This window comes from Ambystoma mexicanum, chromosome 7p (genome assembly GCF_040938575.1).
Source record: "Ambystoma mexicanum isolate Mex_15411 chromosome 7p, UKY_AmexF1_1, whole genome shotgun sequence".
NCBI lineage: Eukaryota > Metazoa > Chordata > Amphibia > Caudata > Ambystomatidae > Ambystoma > Ambystoma mexicanum.
Window position 1 is genome coordinate 753,844,707 of NC_090939.1, and position 18,863 is coordinate 753,863,569.

Below are 18,863 nucleotides of genomic sequence, written 5' to 3' on the forward strand. Positions count from 1 at the left end.
GGTGAGCGCTTAACTAAAGATGGCACTCCAATAAGTTAAGAACAAGGGAGGGGGAAAAAGGCAGAAATTAGGAAAAGCACACAACACAATACTTTAGAAGCACCCAGCAAGGCAGGAAAGTCAAGTCTACTTGTGAGCAAAAAGTTCAGAGGCCAGGCTGCCTCTTTGAGAGAACAGAGCACCAATGCGCCCAAGATCACACAGTTTTAAAAGTCTTGAAAAGTCTTGCAGGGAGTTCAGAAAAGAATTAAGTCAGCTCAGAAAAGTTCAGTTAGCCAGCCTAGGGCCAACCCAAGTGGTAAGTGGAAGCTTTAAGAGCCACCCCACACAGACCGTTGCGAGGGAGGCCCGGCAGACACAGTACCTTCAAAGTGGAGAGGATCCTCCAGCGGGGGCAGTTGTTCCTGGCAGCAGGTGAAAGTCACGGCGTCGTCCAGAGGAAGAGATGGTCTCGACGTGGAGAAAAGCTGAGGTCGTTGCACTGCCAGGGAAGAAACCAGCCGCGGAGTTCTCCGGTTAAAAGGTAAGGCCCTTTTATTCACGGTGGTGGAAAAACCGTGGTATCCCGGTTGTCGGGGTGCTTGGCACAGGCAAGACGGCCACGAGATGATCCGGGAAGGCGAAAAGACGGGCAAACTGGTTATCCCCACCAGTCAAAGGAAGAAGACTCTCCGGACTGGAGATCTCCTCTGTCGTCGGGAAAAGTGGTGAGACGGTTCAGCAGGGCTCCACCGGTGGTGTCGTTGTTGCAGGTCGGCTCAGCTTCTCCCTCTTCGGATTCTTTAGGTCCTGTGGCGACTTCTGAAGTTCCAGTCCCCAAAGCCCTGCTTTTATGCAGCAAACCCCCATTCATTCAGCCTAGCTGTCAATCAAACATGGTAAGTGGTGGGCCAATCACACAAGAGTGCGACTTGAGTTGCCAAGGCAACTCAGTCCAGGGTGCCTAAACCCCCTCCCACATCCCCAGTGGTACCCAGACAGAGTGGCACCACTTTTGGAGGCTTCTGTGGAGAAGCCAGCCAAAAAGTGGAACAAAGGGCCCGACTTGGGTTGGAGTCACAGAAGCGAACACAAACGCCATTTTGGAACCGAGTTTCGGCAAAAATTACCAACCGGTGATTTAATATTAATTTAATAAACCGGTGGTATGTTCGAGGCTATATTAAAAAGTGGTAGCCTTGAACAATGGGAAAATCCCATAGGAAAATATTTGCGGTCGAATATAGAAAGTAGTATCCACTGCCACCAGCCAAAACTCGATCAGGGGGGACGCAGACGTGCCCCCTCCAACAACAGAACCCGGGGCAATCGAATTGCCCCGACCAGTACGTCCACAATATGATGGTTTGTACTAGTTTCTGTTCATAATTTGGGACTAGTAAAGCCAATGGTGACTTTACATGCCCTGGGAGACAGTAGTCAGTCCCAGGGTATGGAGTCTATGTTTGGGGGTCGCTATGACACCCCTGGGTTACGGGACGGAGGGTGCTGTGTAACCCACATACCAAAAACACATGAAGCACTATGGGGTAAAGGACCCCATAGCCCATAAAACACATTCAAAGTCAAAGGAACACCTCAAATCATGTCTAAGAGTGGGAGAAAAAGAGTCTCACTCTTAGCAGGAGAAAAAAATAAACCCCACAAAATCCAGCAAAGCTGCTGGGGGACTCACTAGGTTTGGGAAATTAGCCTTTACAGAGAATTCTCCCTAACAACGAAGACATATTCTCGTATTAACACAACGATATTCGAAGAACCGATTCACAAGAGAGAACCGAGGCGCGCCGAGATTTCGAAGCGAACATGCTCGCGGAAAAAACAGAACTGAGGCTATGGGCGTTGTGTGTCCTACTTATAACATCCGGTGACGTCGACCATCGGAGGAGGTCCTCGAGGGAGCATATCAACGTCACCGACGCAGGACGCCTACGCCGAAAAAGATTCCGAAGCAGCACAGCTGTGGTAATTACCTGTCAAAAATGTGGAATAAGTCGGAGGACACAATCCCCTCAAAGCGATTTTTGTTACTGTAAATGTTACTGATTGTATGTCCTGGCGGAACCCTGCTAATGTCCGCTTATGTTGTAATTTCGCTTCCGCTGCGCAAAACTCAGTGTCCTTTCTTTGTAGCGGAGCTCCGTATCAATGCAGATTGACACCCCTGGGGACAGCAGGTCGTGGGGGAGAGCCGCACATACCACAAACTCGAAGCTAAGTGCATTCCAATTGTAGTACTGTTGAAAAGTACATTCAAAACGGTCTTTGTGCAACATGATGTAATGTTGTAATATCAAGTGCATGAGACAGCACCAAGGGGTAATGTAAACCATGATGTAATGTTGTATTAGGTGCTCCATAAGCAAACCACAGGGACAGCACAGAAAAGCAAGTGTTAGAGCTTGTGAGAGTGTGCAGGGATGTATGGGCAGAGATGACAACACTTCAGAAGGAAACAGTATAGAATACCTTCCCCACTCCCCTATCCCATCCACAACCTCAACTTAACCCTCTATCCGGTTACACTAATTTCCCCCTACCCATCCAAACCGTGGACTCTAACCCTCTTTCCCCGGCGGGTCGCGGTGGTCTGTGGTTAATCATAGCCTCCCAGGTGCCAAGAGCCAACGGGGAGGCAGGTGTTCGTGCTACCTCCGTGCAAGACTAAGGGAACCTGACAATGGGGTACTGCGCCTTTGGCACCGACATGTTCGGTGCGGGCATGCAGAAGTGTCGGGCACAGCCTCAATGTGCCCCTTGGCAGAAGAAAAGATTGCGAAGAGCAGCTGGCACTGGGATATAGCTATCATAGATGTGCAATCTGTTGGAGGAAGGAGTCCATTAAAAGAACAAGTTACTTACCAACTTTAACGTTCTTTCGATTGGATGTTCCTCTATCCAGCCCAGCCTGTGTATGAAGTGGCAGGTCAAGGCCAGATGTTTCTGGGCTCGTTCAGGTGAACTTGCCCGGATCAACAAATCGTCCAGGTAAGGGTAGATGTGAATCCCCCTTCTCCTGATACTTGCTGCCACCACCGTCATCAGTTTGGTGAAAACCCTCGGGGCGGAGGTCAGCCCAAATTGTAAAACCCGAAACTGATAATGAGAACCACCAATTGCGAACCTCAGGTACTTTCTGTGCTTGAGATGGATTGGCACATGAAAGTAAACATCCTGAAGGTCCAATGAAACCAGCGAGTCCTGAAGCTGAAGAGCCTGAAGGATCTGAGAAAGGGTCACCATCTTGAACTTGCCCTTCCTGAGGATTTTGTTCAAATTTCTTAAGTCCAAGATGGGTCTCAATCCTCCATCCTTTTTGGGGATGAGAAAATAAGGGGAGTACCAACCCTTGTTTCTTTCCGCTACAGGTACATGTTATATTGCATCTTTCTCTAGCAGGGTTAAAATCTCCTGCACAAGGAGCGGGTCTGGAATTTTTAAAGAGTTGGCTCCCAGTGGATGATCTTGGGATCTTTGATGAAAAGGAAGGCAGTAACCATAGGTCACTATCTCTAGTGCCCAGGCATCTGACATAATGCCTCTCCATTCGTCCAGATACTGAGTGATTCTGCCTCCCACCTGGATCTTGTGGGTGAAGACCTTAAAGCAGCTTTGCAGCGGGTGCAGCAGTGGTTGAGGAGGTAGTAGCCGCTGCTGTGGTTGATCTAGCATCTCTCCCTTTTCCACCACGAAAGGGTTTTCTCTGTTGGCCTCTTTGACTGGCCTGCCCCCTCCCTTTTCCAAAAGAGGAGTAAAAACGAAAGGGGCAACTCTTCCAGGAAGATGAGCCTGCGTAAGAATGTTGTTGAGGCTGTTTTATAGCGGCACTAAGTGATTTTGCTACCGCTTTTGAGGTCTCCAGCTTCTCCAAGCTCTCGTCCGCCTTGCTGCGAAACAACCTCAAGCCGTCAAAGGGCATATTAAGTAATCTAGATTGCACATTAGGTGCAAAGCCAGATTTCCTTACCTGTGCAAACCTGCGTAGGACCGTGCTAGATGCCATGGACCTGTTTACACTATCAGCAGTGTCCAGCCCTGACTGAAGGCATTCCTCCATAGCCTCTTTACCACCTTTTACTATAGCCAGGAAACCATCCCGTTCCTCACCTTCTGGGATGCGATCAGCCGCCGATGTTATGCAGTCCCACGGGGTATATGTAAATCTTGCTAAAGTACAAGTTACATTAGTCGATTTAAGGGCCATGCTGCCCGGAGAAAAAATGTTCCGGGCCCAAGCATCATCCCTGTCTGGTGGCGTTTAGGGGTAAGCTGATTGCCTAGTGAAGGTTGCAGCTTGAACCACTAGACTTTCAGGGGAGGGATGTTTAGATAAATATTTCGGATCTGATAAAGATGGCCTGTATTTTGGTACCCATTTATTATTTACTGCTGAAATAGAATCAGGAGTATTCCAATATACCATCACCCTCTTCAGAAGTGCTTTATGGAATGGAAGAACAGGATCCTTTAGAGGACCTTCACTCAGGATGTCCGTCATGTCATCCTGGTCGAAATTTGGGAAGCTGCCTTCCAACCCATAAAATCAATGACCCTTCCCATGAGATTTCCATAACTAGGATCAGCATGATCTATAGGGTCTGGTCTCTCAAATTCCACTTCGGGTGAAGTGTCTAGGCCACTGGCATTTTGTAGACAGTCATAAAGATCTGTTATTTTGGAATTCGGGTCCACCAGCTCTTCAGGGACCTCTCTGGCACCAAACCTAACTCCAGCTGAATTGACATCCTCTTCAGAGGAGTGTTCTTCAAAAATGGATGACATGGATCTGAAAAATTCCTGTCTGGGTTGAGGATGTAAAGCTTTTTCAGGTAAAGAGACTGGTATTGACTTAGGCATGGGCAATGGCGTCGACTTGGGTATCGGGATCAATGAATGCCTTGGTTTCGATGCAATGGTCGTCGACTGTGTCGAGTCGAGTTTCGACTTCGACGCAGATGTCGATTCTGCTACCATCGATTTATGCACCAGAGGTTTTGCCTTAGTATGAGGCATCGGGAAACTTTCCCTTGATGACACGCTTGACACTTTTTCGGCTCTCGCGTGTTTAGATCTTGATTTCCCTCTGTCACTTTGAGTGGGTAGAGACATGATCACCAAGCGGCATCTTCGAGGGGGTCTGGGCCGCTTTCTCAAATATTTTAAGCTTCAAAGCCCTAAAGGCCTCCCATTTTTCAGGGGAATCGTGCTTCGATGGATCAGTTACTCTCCTCTCAGAAGAGGACAAGGAGGAAGAAGACCTGACACGTTGCTTTTTTGACTTCTTAGACGAAGACGAGGAGGATTTCCTCGAGCGACTCTTCGATCTCGACCTCCAACTCCTCGAGCCATGTCGAGATTTTCGACTAGATTCATCCAAATCTTTTTTTGTCTTTTAGAAGACTTGTAAGTTTCCTCCCCAACCGCCAGCTTACCTCTACATTCCCTAAGAGCCTTATTGGACATGGCCTGGTAGGAACCGCATTCGTCAACCCGATGGTCTGGGCTGAGACACCAGGGGCAATTCCGATGGCGGTCGGTTATTGACATTTTCCTACCACACTTCTGACATTTTTTTAACCCTGTCTTGAGTATGGTCGGAATAGATGACGAGGACATCGTCGAGAAAAAACCTGATGCGCTGTTCGTGACACAAAGGAGTTGCTCGGAAAAACGGAACTGACGTAACGGGCGCTGCTCAAGCCCTTTATACAGCGGATGACGGTGACCCTCGAGGGCTGCCGTCGAGGGACTACGTCTCTGCGGCCTCGAACACAGCGCCCTCTGGGGAAAAATGTTTCCGAAGCAGCAGAGCTGGGAGACAACATATCTAAAGATGAGGAATACATGGGAGGGCACAATCCATTTGGAATAGGCATACTCAGTGGGCCCAGTTGCCCCCATCTGTCAAATTCAACTTTTTTTTCAAAAGGATAAAACCAGTTACATGTTCGGAGCGAGGAAAAGAATGGCTATTTGAAACATATTTCTTACTTTACACTGGCATCCAAGTTAGTGCCTCACATCAAGTAAACCGTTGTCAGGAGCCGATAATCACATCCACAATATTCACAAGAGATCCACAATACTTTACACAACGTAAATGCCAAAGGTGTACACTACATATTATGAAGTAATTGTATACAATTATTTGCAATACCGAACAGGAGCTTCTATACCTGTCAGTGGAGCTCCGTGGAAGCTCTGTGCCCCATGATAGTTGTCTGCTATTGGCTCTGGTGCAAAACTGTCAGAAGGCCATCGATGAGGAGATAAATTTGCGTTGGAATTATTACTTTTCAGTTCTTCTACTTCATTCTGTTAGAAAAGATTTTTTTAAAATAGCATTTTTTTTTAACATTTATATCCACGCTTATATTACCATCAATGAAAAATAACAATACAAGCACATAACTGGAAGTCAGTTTGACGATACACATACACTCAAAGGCTACAATTATCCAAGTACCTGACCAGGCTACCAACTATGAGGTGAAGATCTTAATCATGATCATCTTCATTAAATCAAAAAAAATACTGAAAAGCCAATGGACAGGATCACACAGCAGTTTGTCTTAAACATCAGCACCAGAGAAGAGGTGCTGGCCTAATAGGAGTCCAGGAAGGAACACGACAATGAAGTTAGCATTCTATTCCCACCTCTGTGCCTCTCCCTCCGGGATCACTTTTATTTTGTGTTGGTTAGTGCCCAGGCCACGACCCCGCCTCAGTCCCTCAACTCAGAACCTCAAACACCTGCCACCCCCACCTCGCTGGATACCAGGTCCTGGAAATCATTCATGAAATATGGGACTATAACCTTATGGGACTAGAACCTTATTTTTATTAGTGGTTTCTTCTTATGAGAATTTGACATGCTTGGAGATGCTTTCCTGTAAAAAGAACCAAAAAAGGCCAAAAACATTTAGCACCTAAGGGTGCCAATAGATATCTCCAGTTTCGGGGGCTGAGATGGGGACATTTTCTCTGCTTGTGCGGGCGTGCCGCTAATACCCCCTATTCCCCTCCACCCCCAAATACAGGGGCGATTTCTATTTTAAAACGCCAACCATTAAGAAAAATATATATTTCATTCCTATCTAAGGCCAGATTAATGGTGCAAATGAAAGGTTGCACTGTGTTAGCACTAGGGCAAGGTTTGCATCAATGTATGTAAGTATGCAGTGTTAGAGGCAGCTGTTGGTGTCAGTGAGGGTTGGCGGTTTGAGGTGGCACCAGGATTCTAAATGATTCACAGTCCAATATTCTGAAATAATGTGCTGAAATGATGCATTGTGTTGCACAGTGTTTGGGAAAATGGGGCAAAAGGCCATACAATTTACAATGGTTCTCTAGTGAAAAATAAAACAATACAGTAAATGCCATGTAACTAACGGCATACAGGACCATTTTAGAAAATGTTCATGACGGTGTGGCCAGCACTTATCTATGGTCGTAAAGGGAGTTGGGCGGTAGCTTTAAATGCTGCGGTAACGGTATTACGGCAGCATTTAACGGCAGGCCCCATCAGAAGTCTGGCGTGTTTACCCCAAGCTCAGAGTTGGGGGTAAACACTGAGAAAATGCCCATTTTCGACGCAATTACAGCCTGCGGTATTACCGCACGGTAATTGAGCCAAAAATTCTCCCCACTGGGTCTAATGGGGACTTACAGTTAGCGTCCAAACCGTGATATTACCGCCAGACCGGTGGGCGCATATGGCTAATACAGTTGGGCGGTATTACAGCTCAGATACAGCCCAACTCGTGATGAGGCACACTGTAAATGATTTGTTCAATTCCAACTCTCCCTTTCCCTGCACCAACATACAAACACATTCACACAATCCATGGATTGCCTTCAAGCATCGTATACATATCCAGACAGATAACCCCAATCTCAGCCAGACACACGGACATACACACACTCCAATACTAGCATGCACATACTACATACATCCCATACAGACTTACTAAAAGCTTTTAGCATACACACCCTACACGCATCAAATTCAAAAACACACTTATGCAGAAAACCTTCTGGTTTTTACTGCTTACCAGTAGGTCTTCTCCTCGGTCGTCTTTTGGTTAAGAAGGGAGCATGGAATAAAGCAGGCTGTAGGCACTAAAGGAACAAATTCAGACAGTAGCACACCCAAAAGGACTTGAGCATGCTGGGTGTTTACGAGTGCCACCTGTCACCTTCTGAACACAACTTGGATCCTTGGCAACCTGGACAGGAGCATGGGCACCGAACACTATGTTGTGTGCACACTTGTTCAACAAATAAAAATTAAAAGGAAAATGTAATGAAGGGGCAGCTGGGAGAGAGGTTAGGAGTGTAGTGTAGTGGTCTTACTCAGGAGGGAGTAAGCATGCAAAAAAACGATCATCATGTTATCAACCGGTGTACGCTTTCTTTCAAAGAAACACGGTACACTCCCTGAAAAAAAGCTAATGTACTATGTAAAACGGTACAGCTGAAGGGGGTGGAAATATAAGATCTGGAGCAATCCGAAAGACATTGGGTGTGGCCTATCGCTGCATGCTGGGAAATAAGAACCCTAAGCCCCAGACCAAAAGGAGAGGATTCATGAAAGGAACGGGAATCTCCTTTGTTGAACATGGGCAAGTCAGAAGGTAGCACCTTGAGTCATTAGTTGGATCATTCATATCTAGTATGCAAAATAAAATTACAGGCGATGACTGAGAAGAGGTAATATAGGTCATGATTTAACCATTGTACAAGAAACCTTGGATCCTGAGTAGCACAAGCTGAATGGTAAAATGACATTTGCTCTTCCAGCTAGGGCAAATTAACGTGGGTGGCATTCAGGTAAGCAAATTACCCCAACTACAATACATAATTTCCTGATTGTGACAGTATACATGTCTGAATATGAACAAACTCTGGTTCTAACAGTGAATGACAACATGGGAAAACAATACATTTTGTTAATTTCTATAATCCACACTTTGGCCAGGGGGCCATTGAGCAGGTGACTGCATTGAAATAATCTTGACTTCATGCTGATGGAGCTAAGGGTTTCCACGCTCTGAAACACTTTTGTACGAGCGTGTTACAAATAAAATATATCAAGATGAACTGGGATTGTCTATGGCAATTTTAACATTGAAATGGGGTTCAGTTTGTAGGATTGTCGAGTAAGACCAACTATTAGTCTAGCCACCCCCCTAACATTTTAAGATTGAAAGTTAAAACCAAAAAGACGAATATGTACTTAATTTTTGGGGAAGGAATTTAGGACAGCACATGTTAGGCAGACCCCAGATATCCAACAGAAGAACAAGTTACTTACCAACTGGTAACGTTCTTTTGACTGGATGTTCTTCCAACGTATTCCTCATCTTAGATGTATTCGCCCAGCTTTAGCTGCTTCAGAAATTCTTTCTCGGCAGAGGGCGCCGTGCATCGATGTCGTCGAGTCAAAGTCCCTCGAAGGCCTCCGTCGAGGGCGACGTCATCAGGTATACAAGTAGCATGCGCGTTGTTAGGCAGAAACCTGTGCAGTTCCCTTAGGGACCACTGCAAAAAGTTTAAGACTACAGGTGTTGGCAGTAAACCCAATTGGTAGCAGTCTGTACCACCCATATTTACCTGGTAGCTGTGGCTGAGCAGTCAGACTTCTTTCAAGAAGAGTTAGGCAGTATATAGAGTATATACATTAGGTACAAAAATACAGTAGCACAAGCAAACACTGACCAGAGCTTGGGTATAAAAGTATAGCATTATTTATTTAAAAACACTTGTAAAAATACACTGGCACTAATATGTCAAGCAAGTTCAAACACAGTCACTAGAAATATATACACCTCCCTGATTAATTATTCGACAAGTCTTAGGAAAAGGACACCACTTATCAATACAGAGGTGAGCGCTTAACCAAGATGGCACTCCAATAATTATTTAAAAAGGGAGGGAAAAGGCATAATTAGGAAAGCACACAATACCAACACGTTTAAAAGAACCACAGCAAGTCAAGAAAGGCAGAGTCTACTGTAGAGAAAGAAAGTTCATAGGCCAGGCCCACTCTTGGAGAGGGCAAGGCGGAATGTGCCCAAGATCACACAGTTGAAGTACACTTTAAAAGTCTTTGCAGATAGTTCAAAAAGGAGTTGGATCAGTTCAGAAAGTTAGTTAACAGGTCCCAGGTCACCCCAGGATAGAGAGTCAAGGATTTACGGGACACCTTGAACAGTCTGTTGCAAGGGAGACCAGGCGGGACACAGTACCTGAAATGGTGAGAAAGCTCCAGCGGGGGCAGTTGTTCCTGGCAGCGGGTGCAAGTCGGTGCTTCGTCCAGGGGAAGAGAAGATCTCGATGTGGAGGAAAGCTGGAGGTCGTTGCACTGCCAGGGAAGAAACCAGCTGCAGAGTTTCCCGGTTAAAAGGTACTACCCTTTTATTCGCGGTAGTGGTGAAGCGTGGCTATCCGGCCGCCGGGGTGCTTGGCACGGGCGATTCGACCAAGAGACGATCCAGGAAGGCGACAAGAGGGCAAACTGGTTAACCCCACCAGCTCAAAGGAAGAAGACTCTCCAGGAAGATGATCTTCTCTGTCGATGGGAAGTGGTGAGTCGGTTCAGCAGGGCTCCACCGGTGGTGTCGTCGTTGCAGGTCGGCTCAGCTTCTCCCTCTTCGGATTCTTTAGGTCATGTGGCGACTTCTGAAGTTCCAGTCCCCAAAGCCCTGCTTTTATGCAGAAAACCCCCATTCACCAGTCCTAGCTGTCACTCAAACATGCTAAGTGGTGAGCCGGGCGGCTCACCACTGGGCCAATCACACAAGAGTGCGACGTGAGTTGCCGAGGCAACTCAGTCCAGGGTGCCTATTCCTCCCTCCCACACATCCTGTAGACCCAGACAGAGTGGCACCACTTTTGGAGGCTTCTGTGCAGAAGCCTGCCAAAAGTGGAACAAAGGGCTCGACTTGGGTTGGAGTTACAGAGGCGAACACAAACGCCATTTTAAAACCGAGTCCTGGCAAAAAGACCCAACCGGGGAAGAAATATTAAATAAATAACCCGGCGGTATCTTTAACATTGCACCAAAAAAGTGGTGCGTTTAAAATGAATGGGGAAATCCCATAGGAAATATTCTGGTGGAATATTTTGCGTGGTAACCACTGCCAAAAGCCAGAAACTCGACGAGGGGGGACTGCACAGTGCCCCCTCGAAAAACAGACCCAGGGGCAATCTAATTACCCCTAGCAGTACTTCCACAATATGATGGTTTGCACTGGTTCTGTTCAAAATTTAAGACTAGTAAAGTCAATGGTGAATTTACATGCCCTGGGAGACAGTAGTCACTCCAAGGGTATGGAGTCTATGTTTGGGGGTCACTATGACACCCCTGTGTTACTGCACTGAGGGTGCTGTGTAACACACATCCCAAAAACACATGAAGTCCTATAGAGTAAAAGACCCCATAGCCCATGAAACACATTGCAAAGTCAGAGGACATTCTCAAATCATGCCTAAGAGTGGGAGAAAAAGAGTCTCACTCTTAGCAGGAGAAAAAAAAATCCAGCAAAGCTGCTGGGGGACTCACTAGGTTTGGGAAATTAGCCTATACAGAGAATTCTCCCTAACACGCGGCGCCCGTTGGCCTCAGTTCTGTTTTTCCCCTCCTGCTTTTGCTGTATAGATAGTGTAGGGTGCCAGGTGTTAGCCTTGCGAGAGTTGAAGTGGTAATAACACTGGAAAATCTACAGAGGGGTAGGATGGGAGGGCAATGAGGAATACGTTGGATGAACATCCAGTCGAAAGAACGTTAGCAGTTGGTAAGTAACTTGTTTTTAAATGGATTGTGTCCTCCAATGTATTCCTCATCTTCGATAGACTCCCAAAGCAGTCTAAAAAGCTCTCTGCAGGAGGGTGTAGATTTTTTCACATTTTTTAAAAAAATTTTTTAATTATATAGCTGAATATAATACTGCTTCACCAAAAGCAAGATCTTTAGAGGGGAAGCATCCAGATTATAGAATTTAGAAAGAGTGTGCAGCGATGACCAAGATGCTGCTTCACAAATAGATTTTATGGGAACACCTCTTTGAAGGGTTGTCAAAGAGGCTATGCCTCTGGTAGAATGGGCCCTCAAGCCTTCTGGTGGATCTTTGCCCGCCAATCTGTAGCAGTCTGAAATGCAAAGCACAATCCAACGTGATAGGGTTTGTTTTGACATTGATTGGCCTAATTTCCTTCCGGTGTAGCCAATGAAAAATTAATTATCCACTCTAAGCTTGGAGAGCCTAGAAATGTAAAAGCTTAGAGCTCTTCTCGGGTCCAGCCTGTTCAATCTTTCCTCCTCCTTACTGGCATGAGGTGGAGGATAGAACGCGGGCAGAATAATTGAGGGTTTAACCCTCAATACAACTCTGTCCCTGTGGAACACAGTATAGGGTGGCCCAGAAGACAGTGCCTGCAACTTGCTCACTCTTCGTGCAGATGTTAAAGCAACAAATAAAACTGTTTTCCACGTTAGTAATTTTAATGGACATGTCGACAAGGGTTCAAAAAGGGGCACACATTTCAAACTTTAGAAACAGATTAAGGTCCCAAACTGGGACTTGGAAAGAAGAAGGAGGGAACATATTGGCGAGTCCCTTTAAGAATTGTATTATCAAAGGAATTTTAAAGTAGGAACACTCTTCCGAAGAGCGCTTGAAGATGGAAAGCGCTGCAAGATAGACTTTAATGGTCCCAACATTGAGAACACTGTGTCAATGATAAGAGGAAAGATAATACTTCTGGAATAGGACACAGAAAAGGATCAACATTCTTTTCCCTGCACCAGTTGTAAAACTTCTTCCAGCGGCAACGGTACAAAGATTTTGTTGCTGGCCTTCTCGCCGAACGCAGCACCTCTATGATGTCATCTGGAAGGTCCCAATCCTTGTATCTCAGCCTTTCAGATACCAAGCATGAAGGTTGAGAGTCCTGACCTCTGGATGGAGAACCTGGCCCTCCATTTGTGAGAGAAGGTCCTCTCTCTGAGGAAGACGTAAGAGAGGACAGATGGACATGTCTAGAAGGTCTGGGTACCACGTTCTCCTGGCCCAATCTGGGGCAATTATGATCATGCGGTTTCTGAACCGCCTCAATCTCTTAATCACTTGAGGGATGCCAGGAATCGGAGGGAACGCGTATAACAGTGGGAAGTTCCACTCCACCACGAACGCGTCCCCTAGGGCTCCTCTGGGGGGAAATGCCCTTGAGCAATACTTTTCACACTTCCAGTTGATTTTGGTCACAAACAAGTCTACTGGAGGGGTTCCCCAAAGGCTGAAGATCTCCTGAAGGATATCCTGAGCAAGTTCCCACTCGTGGGACACCGTACTCTGCCTGCTCAGAGCGTCCGGCGTCATTCTCCTCCCCGGCTAGATGAACTGCCGTTAAGGAGATTCCTTCTTGAATTGCCCAATACCAGATCCGCATTGCCTCTCTGCACAGAGGTAGACCTACACCTCTTTTGTTTAGGTAATGCCTGGCCACTGTTTTGTCTGTCATTATCAGGAAATGTTTTCCCTTGACAGATGGCAGAAAAGCCTTCAGCGCTAGTCTGATTGCTCTCAACACTAAAAGGTTGATGTGTAGTTTGGACTCCGATGGAGACCAACGACTGCTGATTGTGAGATCATTGGCATGAGCTCCCCACCCCATGAGTAAGGCATCCGTCAGTACTGTAATCTCCGGCCATGGTTGCCAAAAATGTTCTCCTTTTAGGATGTTCTCTGTGCAAGTTCACCACAGAAGATCCTGCCAAACCTTGTTCGGAATATGAAGGAGATCCGTCATTTGTCCTGAGAACTGGGACCATTGAGTCTTTAGAGCCCATTGAAGGGATCTCATCCACAGGCGTGCTTCTGGCACTAGGAAAATGCAGGTTGCCATGAGGCCAAGCAACCTCAAGAAGTCGTAGGCCTGGAGATTTTGGGCATTTTGGAATTTGGAAACCATCTGAAGAATGTCTTGAGCCCTCGACTTGGACGTGTCTAGTACAGCCCCTATGTACTGGAGCTGTTGGGAAGGTGCCATTTGTGACTTCTTGAAATTGAGGGAGAAGCTCAGTCTGTGGGGGAAGTGGCAGGTGACTTTCAGATGATTCAGGGCTTGCTCGGCAGAAGGCGCCCTGATCAACCAATCCTCCACGTAAGGGTAAACGTGAATCCCCCCTCTCCTGAGGTGCGCTGCCACCACTGCCATCAACTTGGTGAAGACCCTTGGGCGGAGGTCAACCCGAATGGTAGGACTCAAAACTGATAATGCGAGTCGCCAACTGAGAACCTCAGGTATTTTCTGTGCTTGAAATGGATTGGCACATGAAAATAAGCATCCTGAAGGTCCAATGACACCAACCAATCCTGAAGTTGAAGGGCCTGAAGGATCTGAGAAAGAGTAACCATCTTGAACTTGTCCTTCCTGAGGAGCTTGTTCAAGCCTCTTAAATCCAAGATGGATCTCAGTTCTCCATCCTTTTTGGGGATCAAAAAATATGGGGAGTACCATCCCTTGTTTCTCTCCGCTACAGGTGCAGGTACAGGTACAGGTTCTATAGCACCTTTCTCTAGCAGGGTTAAAACTTCCTGCTGAAGGAGCGGGTCTGGAAGCTTCAAAGAGTGTCTCCCCGGTGGATTGCTTTGAGGTTGCGTTAGAAAAGGAAGGCAGTAACCTTGGGCTATTATTTCAAGAGCCCAAACATCTGAAGTAATGGCTCGCCATTCTCACAGATGCTGTGACAGCCTGCCTCCTACAGGTGTCTTGTGATGCAAGTCCTCAAAATGGTTTTGTGGCGTTGCTGCAGCTGCTGATGGCAAAGAGGTTGCAGCTGGGGCTGGCTTAGCACGTTTTCCTCGTCCACCAAGAGTTGCTTTTCTCCTGCCTCTTTGACTGGCCATTCCTCTCGCTTTTCCATATGAGAAGTAATAACGTTAGAATCGTCCCCTCCAAGATTGTCCTGATGCACGAAAAGGCTGGGGTTGCCTAATAGCAGCTCCTAAAGATTTGGCAGCCGCTTTTGAGGTCTGCAACCTCTCAAGGCTCTCGTCAGCCTTGTTGCCGAAAAGGTGAGACCAGTCAAAGGGCATGTTCAAAAGACGGCTTTGCACGTCTGGTGCGAAACCCGACTCGCAACCCGGCAAATCTGCGCATCACTGTGCTAGTGGCCATGGACCTGTTCACACTATCTGCAGTGTCCAATCCAGACTGAAGGGATTCCTGCATGGCCTCCTTTCCATCTCCAACGATGGCTAGGAATCCTTCCCTTTCTTCCCCTTATGGTATGTACGCCGCCGCCACTGCAATGCACTCCCAGAGAGTGTATGAAAATGTTGCCAAGGCACATGTGGAGTTGGCCGATTTTACTCCCAGCTGAAAATACCTTGCGTGCCCAACCATCCACACGCTTGTCGTCCCTATCCGGAGTTATGGAAGGGTACGCCACCTTACTTGAAGCTGTGGCTTCCTGGACCACCAGACTCTCTGGAGCAGGGTGTTTGGACCGATAGACCGGGTCGCTACTGGAAGGGGGGTATTTTGAAGTGAGGGACTTATTCACAGGAGGAATTGAGTCTGTGGTCTCCCAATTTTTGTCCACCCTATTTTGTAAGGCTACATTGAAGGGTAAAATCGGATCTTCGGTGCGGCCATGATCCAATATGTCAGTCAGGTCATCCTGGATGAAATGAGTTGGTGGTTTAGCCCATCCTAAATAATTGACCACCTTTGTCATCAGCTGCTTGTATGAGGGACTGGCATGTTCCCCTGGTTCTGGTCTGCCAAAATCTGTCTCAGGTGAAGCGTCAATTCCACTTGCGTTATGCAAGGTTTCCACTAGATCCCTCATTCTGCTCTCCTCAGAAATCAGACATTAGGGGTGCCATACTCTAAGCCAAAAGGAACCTCTTCCTCCTCCTCAGATCTCTCTTGTTCTTCAAAAATTGAAGTTAAGGACTTCCCGATCTTTCCTCCTTCGATCATACGGGCTCGAGGGTGCGCAAGAGTCAGAACGGTAATGTTCTCCGTGGGCTTCCGAGGAAGGCGCGGACCGAGGCTTAGCCTTTTCAAAAACCTCCATCATTTTACTTCTAAATGCTTCCCATTCTTCGGAGGAAGAATGTTTTGTGGGGCATTTCATTCTCTTGGGGGATTCGTCTGAAAACGAGGTGGAAGGGGACCAGTGGCATCTTTTTTTAGACTTTTTCTTCGAAGACTAAGAGTGGTGTGAACCACTTTGGGACCTAGACCTATGCTTTTGCCTTTCGCGTCGAGGAGATGTCTCCTCATGGGATCTCGACTTGACGCTTGAGGCTTTTCGACCTACCTGTAGTTTTCCCTTCCTATCTCATTGCCTGACACTTCGTACAGGCCTCAATGTCGTGCCCTTCACTGAGGCACCACAGACATTCTCGGTGCGGATCCGTGATCGACATTTTGGACCCGCAGGATTTACATTTCTTGAACACCGAACACAGGGTAGTCGGGGTTGACGACGAGGACATCTCGAATATCTACTTCACAATAACTGCATCACAGAATTATCAAGGCACGCCGAGTCTCCGAAGCAACACGTACTGTGGCCGGAACGGAGGCCAACGGGCGCCCTCTGCCGAGAAAAAATGTCTAAAGCAGCTAAAGCTGGGCGAATACATCTAAGATGAGGAATACGTTTGAGGACACAATCCATTTGAAATATATGTAATAACGGGGCGCTGTTTCGCATGCGACCAAGATGGCCACCTAGTTGGTAGGCTCTGCTGACCGTGGCCGCAACGTTGCAGGTTAAGTATCCTTGCAACGCATCACATGCTATGAAGACGGCTTAGAAACTGTTTGGAGGTTCTGGCCACTGCTTCGACTGACTCCTGGGCTTTCCAGTGCACCTGGACCGCTGCTGGCCAGTGTTGGACGTGTGCCGCATGGCAGAGCCTGCTGCCCCGCGGGGGCCCGCGCCTACCATCAGACACCTCCTGGGGTGCCCCCTCTGATGCTATTGCCGCCTGCTCCATACTTTCCTGCCCTACCGGGTGACTGCAATATCCTAGTTGACCCTGATTTGGACAGGTCTGGAAGCAGAGCCCGACAATGTCAGGGGCGGCCCGCACCGTGCTTCAAAGACAGGCCAGGCTTGGTTTTGAGGACTTTGAGACTTTTACACCACAAGTCCCGTGGGTACACTTTCTACTCTGCTGTCCACAACTCGCCCTCTAGAATTGATTGTTAGCTTATCTCAGGGGCACAGATAAACTCGATAGTTGACTCAGATATAGTCCCGTATTCAGACCAATCACCCTGACTATGGTCTGGAGTGACCATCAGACCCCCAAGCGCCTCGGGAGGCTCAAAGCGCAGGCGCTACTGGATGTTTAGGTTCGAGCTCACGGAATGTGTGAGTGATTATTTTACAATAAATACTGGCTTGGTGGACTCCCAGGCCACACTCTGGGAGGCCTTCAAAGCCTACATCCGTGGGGTGGCCCTTGCTAAGGAGTCAGGGATTCTTGGGGCGATACGCTGGTCCATCCAAAAGAGCGAGACTCACCTTAAGCAACTCAAGACGCATTATGCGAGCCACCTGGACTCCACTGCCCTCAGTGAGATCAAAGAGGTACTCGACGGCTTTAGGGGACATGCCGAGAGGGACCGAAAGTTCCTAGATAACCCTGGGATGGCGAGACAATATGAGAGGGGGAGCGCACTGGCAGGCTCCTGGCTAGGGTGGTGTGCCAGGAGGATGGTGGGCACCTACCCCTCTTTTTATGCGATGCTCTACGCTGGCGGAGATGGCGCAGATGATTCAGAGATAGATGCATTCCTGGATGGTCTCCCATTGTCGGAGCTCTCTGGGGATACCAGGGACACCCTTGATGCCCCAACCGGGGCAGACAAAATTACGCATGCCATTGAGGATCTTCCCACTGGCAAGGCCCCGGGTTCAGACGGCCTTAGACTGGATTTCTACAAGTGCTATAAATCCATTCTGGTGCCCCATTTATCTGCACTATGGGACGAATCCTGTGCAATCGGGGTACTCCACTCAACCCCCCACTCTCAGGGAGGTAGTCATCACTGTTCTCCTCAAGCCTGATAAACCCCCCACCCACTGTGGCTCCTACCGTCCCTAATCACTTAACAGCATGTTAACATTTTCGCAAAAGGTACTGGTCATCCGACGCGCCCCATATATGACCCACCTGTTGCATCCCGACCTGTCCGGCTTCGTACCAGGTCGCTCCACAGCTCTCAATGTTAGATGATTAGTTAACATTCTGGCATGGATCGATCCAGTCACCGACGTGGTTGCCGCTGTGCTTGATGTGCAGAAGGCTTTTGATTCAGTGTCCTGGCGTTTCCTCTGGACAGTGCCCGAGATGTGCAAATTTGGGCCTTGCTTTATCTCGTGGGTGCGGCTGCTCTATACATTGCTGGTGGCCAGGGTCTGTACCAATGGTAGGCTCTCCCTCCCTTTCGACAGATGCAGGGGCACCAGGAAAGGCTGCCCGCTCTCCCATTATCTTTGCAATTGTCATCGAGCCTCTGGCAGACTTGATGCAGCTAAAACATGCTTGCAGCGAGGTGTGACTATCTTGCCCCCCCCCCCAACCCCTGAAATCATCTCTCTGTACGCAGATGATGCCCTATTTTACATCCAGAACCCGGATAAAAACCTTTCCCCAATTATGCAAGATGTCCTCCAGTTTCGGCACTTGTCTGGGCTCTGGGTCAACTGCACCAAATCAGAGCTCTTCCCCCTGACTGAGGCTGCCTCAGGTCTCCGATGAAATAAAATATCTTGGGGTGGTCTCATTTTACGACCAAAGTTTGGATCCTATTTACAACAACTCAGACCA

General features: G+C 47.7%; 1 protein-coding gene across 2 annotated transcripts in view; it reads right to left on the reverse strand.

The window, feature by feature from the left end:
- LOC138526301 (E3 SUMO-protein ligase RanBP2-like) overlaps positions 1-18,863 on the reverse strand; it is a 1,824,256-nt gene that overhangs the window by 819,285 nt on the left and 986,108 nt on the right. For both annotated transcript variants that reach the window (XM_069636876.1, XM_069636877.1), the window contains exon 18: positions 6,177-6,315. In XM_069636876.1, the coding sequence (XP_069492977.1) occupies positions 6,177-6,315 (139 nt within the window). The remainder of the gene's footprint in view (positions 1-6,176; positions 6,316-18,863) is intronic.